Source organism: Corapipo altera, unplaced genomic scaffold (assembly GCF_003945725.1).
Source record: "Corapipo altera isolate COAL_440 unplaced genomic scaffold, ASM394572v1 52b, whole genome shotgun sequence".
NCBI classification, from domain to species: domain Eukaryota; kingdom Metazoa; phylum Chordata; class Aves; order Passeriformes; family Pipridae; genus Corapipo; species Corapipo altera.
The window spans coordinates 1414533-1422410 of NW_020884922.1; the positions used below are offsets into that span (position 1 = coordinate 1414533).

The 7878-nt window shown below is 39.8% G+C and overlaps 1 protein-coding gene across 3 annotated transcripts in view; it reads left to right on the top strand.

Moving 5' to 3' along the window:
- Positions 1–5984, top strand: part of KCNS2 (potassium voltage-gated channel modifier subfamily S member 2) — a 7420-nt gene extending 1436 nt beyond the window's left edge. For all 3 annotated transcript variants that reach the window (XM_027657108.1, XM_027657109.1, XM_027657111.1), the window contains exon 2: positions 62–5984. In XM_027657108.1, coding sequence (XP_027512909.1) covers positions 99–1532 — 1434 coding nt within the window. In that variant the 5' untranslated portion in view covers positions 62–98 and the 3' untranslated portion in view covers positions 1533–5984. The remainder of the gene's footprint in view (positions 1–61) is intronic.
- Positions 5985–7878: the final 1894 nt, after the last annotated feature.

A 7878-nucleotide genomic window follows, 5' to 3' on the forward strand; every position in this document is an offset into this window, starting at 1 on the left:
AATAGGTGAACATGCTGTAGATTTGTTCATTCTGTCAACTTTCTGTGCAATTGCATCCTAGGTATTCATTCCCTACACACTTTCGGAAGGAGCTCACTATGACAGGGCAGAGTCTGAATGCTTTATCTGAAGCGAATTTTGAAGACAATGAGATCAGCATCAACGTTGGAGGCTTTAAGAAAAAGATGAGATCCAACACATTATTAAGGTTCCCTGAGACCAGGCTGGGCAAATTGCTGAGCTGCCACTCAAAGGAGTCAATACTGGAGCTTTGCGATGACTATGATGATACCAAGAATGAATTTTATTTTGACAGGAACCCCGAGCTCTTTCCTTATGTGCTACATTTTTATAACACCGGCAAGCTCCATGTGATGGGAGAACTCTGTGTGTTTTCTTTCAGCCAGGAGATTGAATACTGGGGAATCAATGAATTCTTTATAGACTCCTGCTGCAGTTATAGCTACCATGGGAGGAAAATGGAGCCAGACCAAGAGAAATGGGAGGAACAAAGTGACCAGGAAAGTACCACATCTTCTTTTGATGAGATTTTGGCATTCTACAACGATGCTTCTAAATTTGATAAACAGCCCTTTGGAAACATCAGGAGGCAGCTCTGGCTTGCTTTGGATAATCCTGGGTACTCAGTTTTAAGCCGCATCTTCAGTGTCCTTTCAATAGTGGTGGTGCTGGGCTCCATTGTGACCATGTGCCTGAACAGCCTCCCAGACTTTCAGATTGTTGACAGTAATGGGAACCCTGAGGAAGACCCTCGCTTTGAAATCGTGGAACATTTTGGTATTGCATGGTTCACTTTTGAACTGGTGGCAAGATTTGCAGTAGCTCCTGACTTTTTAAAATTTTTCAAGCATGCCCTGAATTTGATTGACCTAATGTCTATCCTTCCATTTTACATTACATTAATTGTCAACTTGGTGGTGGAAAGTAGTCCGACTTTAGCAAATTTAGGCAGAGTGGCACAAGTCCTGAGACTCATGAGGATCTTTCGCATCTTAAAGCTTGCTAGACACTCCACAGGTCTCAGGTCTCTTGGAGCCACCCTGAAGTATAGCTACAGAGAGGTGGGGCTTCTTTTACTTTACCTCTCTGTTGGCATCTCCATTTTCTCAGTAGTGGCTTACACCATTGAGAAAGAAGAGAATGAGGGGCTAGCCACCATCCCTGCTTGTTGGTGGTGGGCTACCGTTAGCATGACCACAGTTGGTTATGGAGATGTTGTGCCAGGGAGCACTGCTGGCAAGTTGACGGCATCTGCATGCATCTTAGCTGGTATCCTAGTGGTAGTGCTTCCCATTACACTGATCTTCAATAAATTCTCCCACTTTTATAGGCGTCAGAAGCAGTTAGAGAGTGCCATGAGAAGCTGTGATTTTGGTGATGGCATGAAAGAAGTTCCATCCATCAACTTAAGGGACTACTATGCTTATAAAGTTAAATCCCTTATGGCTAGTTTGACCAATATGAGCAGGAGTACCCCCAGTGAGCTGAGCCTGAATGATTCACTGCATTAGCATACAAGTCTGTCAGCAGTTTGCATGAGAGCTATCAAGAGCTATGTTTATAAATGTTTTCCTATTTGGCTTTTTTTTTTTTCTAAAGGATAGTGTTGCTGACACTGCACTTTGCACTTGAGAAACTAAAGACATTTCTATTACAAGTTGACAGTTTGCACATTTTCATCCTATTGTGTTGGATACTAAATGTTGTCCTTTCCATGCAAATGTTACCACTTCCATGACATTAGTGCTAGTGGTATAAAGATGATCTGTTACTTTGTGCATTTTCTCATCTGAGCAGAGAAATGAACGTAGACAAGTGGAATAAAAATGTTCAGATGTGACATGAGTAATGAAAAAAAAATCATGCATCACCTATACTGGTATCTGTACTAGTGTAGGACTTCCATGCATTTTACAACAGTTTAAAACAATCACCTGTGAATCACTGATATGTGAACACTTTTATCCATATTGCTGACCAGTAATTCTGATTGTCACTTGTCTGAAAACTCCACTAAGTTTGCTTACTCTTGAGTATGTATGTTAAAATCTGGGTGTTCTTGTTCTGAAATGTTATGTATAGTAATACTTTTGAGAATCTCCTAAGCACAGACCTTCCTGTGCTTCCAAGATTAGGTCAATACTGAACCCTCTGAAGAAGGCAACCTCTCACTTTCAGATAGCTACATATTCAAATACTGCATTTCCACAAATGGTATGGAGGCACACATAGACCTCTCAGGATGACATTTCCAGAAGTGGTCTGCTCCCAGCTCAGTCTCAGTGCAGCTACAATGTGCTGTATCAGTCTGTCAAAATGGTTCTGAGATTAGACACACAAAGACGTGGGCTTTCAACAATTAGAAGCTCCAATGAAAAGCTTGGATTTGTTTAATGAAGTGAAATATTCCCACATGAACTGTACAGGCAGCATTTTAGGAATTGACATTCATATACTGCAAAAAGACTAATTATAAAGATGCCATATGTGATGCTGAGATATAAAATCTAATTTTATCAGAAAAGCTTGAAAGCAGGTGTTGATGACAGACAATTCCATTAAGATTTCTGCCAAGGAAACTCTAAGGAAAAAACCACCCTGTAAGTCACATTTTCCCACAGAAAGAAACTCACAATTTACAACTAAGGGAGAGTATAAGGGCCTAAGAAGGGAACAGATAAAGAAAAAGAGCTTAATACTGCAGCAGCCGTGGGTAGAACCTCCTACCTATTTCTGTGATGTAGTCAATGTAAATCCTTTCAAGGGCTGGCTTGTACTTTTTTAAAAAAAAAGAAAACAAAACCAAAAAAGACATGAGAGAACAGATCATCTGGGACTTCCAGAGCAATCATGGATCTGCATAAAGTTGTTTTTCAAGTGCTCAGTCTCTTCCCTTACACAGTTTTACAGAGATCAAACACTTGTAATCAACAGGTAGAAGCCACTGTTAGGTGGCTCTTTTAAATTCTTGGGATCTGTGCCAGAAAACAAACTACTGGTGCTCAGTGGGCAGAACAGCATTTCTCTTCAGATCCTGCTGCTTTTCCATCCCATTTATTACATATAATGTTCCAATTATTTTGTTTGTTTGTTTGTTTGTTTTACTTGCAAAGACTAGAGAGGTTCAGAAATTAAATTCAGACTAGTCAGAAGAGAAATTAAAATACTAAAGGTAAAATTGTCACATTTGGAAGACTGTTTTTGTATACTATGACAAGGGGCAGCCCAACTGACAGAATAAAGGAAATATGGCATGAATAGGTAATTGCCTCATTTAGGCTACTAGAGGTTGCTGTCTGATCTGTATCTTTTGATGCTTTGCTATATCAGCTCCACCTAAAAACAGAAAGCTGAGCACCCAGGATCACATTCCTGTTTGCCCAGTGATCTATCACAGAATACACGATGTGAAATAACTTACCCCTCACCCCATTTCCTTTGAAAAAGCTCTCCCCTCATGTGAGTTGGTGCCTGATTTAGGCCATGAAGCATGAGGGAAATGGTCCTTTCCAACCTCTTCAAAGATCTCAACAGAGCCTGCACAAGTTATGAAGTCCATTGGCAAGTCATTGCTTGCTCTCCCTGAAAATCAAAGAGCCATATATGTGAGATCTACATAACCTGAATTTGGTGTCCAAACTTGAAACATTTTGCTAAGGTTTTCACTTCTGGAGATCTGGTTCAAGTTCTCTGCTGGGTGATAGGCATAAATTCAATACTCTTGTTCCTGATTCATATTGTGTGTGTGTAAACTATCCCACACCTACAAACATCCACGCAGAACGTGGGCTAGCCTGAGGTTAACTGTTGGCCTGGAAGTACCAAGAAAGAAGTAAGGGAAGGAAGAGGTGGGCATGTGCAGCTCATGCACTCTGGTCAGGTTACATGCTGCAAGGGTGGCAAGCTCTCTTCCTGATGCAAAGGACACTGCAAGCTCTCACTAATTCTGTTGGCTGCGGGCCTTCAGAGAATCCAGCTCCAAGCAGTGGTTTTATCTGTTTCAGAAACAGTAGGTGCACAGAGCTGAAACTCAGTGACTTTCAGGGCAGTTATTTGATGAGACCTGCAAACTTGCCAAAGTCACAAATTTCCTCAGCTGTTGCTAGTTTAACATTGCAAACGTTGGATCCAAACTTTACAACACATCATTTCAATAACCTGTAGCTTATCTTATGTTCTAGATTTATTATTATTTGTAGGGCTGATTCTCTGTCATTTCTGCCAATATTGAATGGAACGTGTCCAAAGTGTGTTTTACTAAAGAAAATTAAATACCCCAAGGAATTCAGACTTTTATTGTACTGGTTGAAAGGAATTTTCATTATTGCATTTTTATATAAGTGCTTTGGATCAAAGACACTAAGTAAATAAAGTACTGAAATTTAATATGTTCTTATTATCATGACAGTGACTTTACACAGTGCACAGGAATTCCTTTCATAAACTTAACTTACTCCATGTTAAAAGTAATCACATTTTTCCTCCCTCCTCCTCCTGAAGACCATTCCAGAGCTGCGCCGCTCTACAAGGCTTGCACAACTTTTAGCATAATTTTATTAATGGATGCTTTACACCACTTTGTTTCTTTTTCTTATGCCAACACTGCTTAAATATTTCATTTTCCTCTTTGTGTATCCCTAGTGTATTTGTAGGCAGCATCCACATGCTCTTACATGCTTATTTTCACAGGATTATACCTGCCAAGCTTCCTTTTAGTTTTCTTTCTGCAAGTTGTGTTCCCCTGACCATCCTAGGGGATGTAGCCTTCTTTCTGCTTTACTTCTGCCTAGATTTATTATGTTTGAGCTGGCATTGTACTGCATTGTACAGCAGTTTTAATATTTGTTTATGACTAACAGAATTTTTGACCGAGCAGGATAACAATTTAACGATTTAAGTAATGTTTCTGTCTTAGCTCCACCCAAAATATGTAGGTAAAGAAGAAGAATAAGGCACACTTTTCCTGCCATTTTGTGAAGTAACCTCTATTCTAGGGCTCAGTGCAATAAGTGCTGAGAAACCTTACCTCTCATTAAATAAAAACTGCAGAAAAATCTTTACACTTTGAAGGAAAAATTCAGTCTCTCCAAAGCCTCACAGGGGCTCTGTGTAGTGTACTTTTTGAGTAGTCAGTACTTTTGCCAGAATTCTTCACTCACTGTTGTGCAAGAGCAGGACATCTGCAATTCCATAACCAATGAGTCAGAACTGAGGGATGAGAGGACTAATTGGTCACTTTCTCCAGAGTTTGAAACTTGAAAATTGTTGTGGTCAGAAATCTCCTTACTATGCATAAGCAGTTTACTGAAGAACATTGCACTGGCATGTGCTCCTCCTACCTGTGACAGTCATGTTCCTGGCACCAGTGGAAATGCTGTGCCTACTCTCTTTTGTCTGAGAGCTTTGCATTGTTTAAAGTAGGATTGTGGTACCATTTCAAATGAGGCAACTTACTTGATTGCCAGGAATAAACTGTCAGAGAATCTGAATTTCTAGTACAAATTTAGGTTATTATGAGAGTCGGAGATGCCCTTGAGAAGCAATATGTTACATTATTTTCCTGAGATGTAAAATCTATATATAGATTGTGATTAAGCTTTTTATGTATGTTCAGATTTTTTATTATTGCCTGGTTTATTACTCACTTACTTTCATCAGTTGCTAATTCTCTCTTTCCCTGCAGACTACCCATTTTAAAAGCAGATTGTTTTTTCCTCACATATTATATAGAGCATGAGCTACTTCACATTGCAAACTTAAAAACAAAGAACTTGGCATTTAATTTTCCAACTTCAATACCTCCCTTATTTGTACCTTTTTGTATAGGTCTTTGCAAGACTGCAGGGAACTACTGTATCTGGTGCTCTTTGTACTGCGTTTCTTGTCCCAGTAGTGTATAACGCACTCAAAAACTCAGCTTTGTGCCACAAAATGAAAATTAAATGCATAAAAATGATATTCCACCAGGGATTAAGAACTGATTTAAGTTTCAGGGTATTCTGAGTATATATTAGAATCAAAGAGAAGTGTGGGTCTCATTGTGAAGATAAGTTTCTTTTAAACAAATACATCAGGTTAGATTTCTAATTTTAGAAATGCTCTTAATTGGTGGTTTTGTTGGGGAGCCCACATTTTTCAGTTGAACAAATACTGCAAGTTTCTTGTTCTCTACCTGACAGATTAGGGACTGAGCAACAAATCACCAGCACTTGTCGGCACTAAATCAACTTGACATGACCTTTCATCTCTCACAAAACAACCCTCATCCTTCGAGGCCCCAGCTGTGCACACATGAGCAGCAGAAAACCCCCGGAGTAACTGCTCTTGCTGTACTAGTTATCCATTTCCTCTCACAATACTCCTGATTTTAATCTACCTTTGATGGTACTTTCAAACAACATTCAACCCCAGTCACCACTCATATCCCTCAGTGAGGTGTTGTGCCGGAACTATTCTTTTCTCATCATGTTATTCTTAATTTATTTTCCACTTTATGCACCTGGCTTCCCATTAAGTTACACCAGAAATTAATTTGATCTCCTGTAACTAATTTTCAAGTTGCCCACTATTCAGGCAGGGCAGAAGAATGTTCCCACCCAGTTTATGAAGCATCTTTTACTGATTCTGCCTTTTTCATTAAAAAAAAAAATAATTATGCTTCTCATCTGAGAATAATTGACTGGGTTAAAAATGGAGCAATGGTTAATACATCATTCAAAGCAACAGTTCTACAGAGCAACCATTGAAGCTGCTAAGAAACATCACCCTCATTAAAGATTGTGGATCTCTTCACCTCTCATAAATAAAGTTATGGGTTGTCAGCTGGAGGAAGCAACCTCCAAACACTCTAGAAAGTGTTTCCCAAGATCACATGACACTGCTGGTAAAGGTCTGGCTCTGGAATTTTTTTCTCCTGATAGTACAGAGGATGGAGAATCATCTCACAGGTTTTGAGACTCAAACTGACCTCCCACTGGACACTGCAGAAATTTGTTTATCTGACATCACCTCACCCTTTACACACAACCCTAAATCATGTAAGTCCTCACTTGAGTAAACACATGCATCTGCCATAGGAGGCAGTGGCACAAATCCAGCATTTCAGCTTCACACAAGTGCAGAAGAAACATCAGCACCTCCCACTCTTGCATTTTTTCTTCCAGGGTACCAATGGGCTTTGGCTTCTCACTGATCTCTGTTCAGAAATAAACAGGGCTAAGTTTTTTGGTAATTGGACGAAGTCTGCTATAAATCTGACAATTTCTGCTGTGTCTCTAAAGCAGCCTAAGAGAGCTGCCCACTTTCAGATGCACGGTCTGACATCTGCTTGTTGTCACCCGATGCACAGGTGCTCTGTGTGGTGCACAAGCCTGTGTAGCTCTGAGCAGACTATTCCACTGGTTACACCGTTGACTTTCAAAGAAAACTCTTACTCCCATTTGTAAGATAAGTGGTACTCCCACAGCACAGTTTGCTTACCAGAGCTGCTGTGCTGCTCATCTCAAGTCCTCATTTTTAAATGTACTTCTTGCTTTATCGTCTCCATCTATCTGCCATATCCTGATGTGGCTATTCCTGCAGCCTCCATGACATATGGGTGATGTGCTGGGGTTGTTACACAGCAAAATGAGGATTTGGAGTTCCTGACTAAGGAACAGCAATCCCACTAACTTTCAGTGAAAATTATCCTTTAAAATTACTATGAAATTTTTGAAATTCATCTTCTGTCTCATTTTAGGAAGTATTATAAATATTGACACTCTAGCATAGCCCCTTAAATGACCATCTGTTTAATTACCAGGTAAATTATAATCTATTTTGATTGCACCAGTGCCTAGGCATGCCAGCCCATGGGTT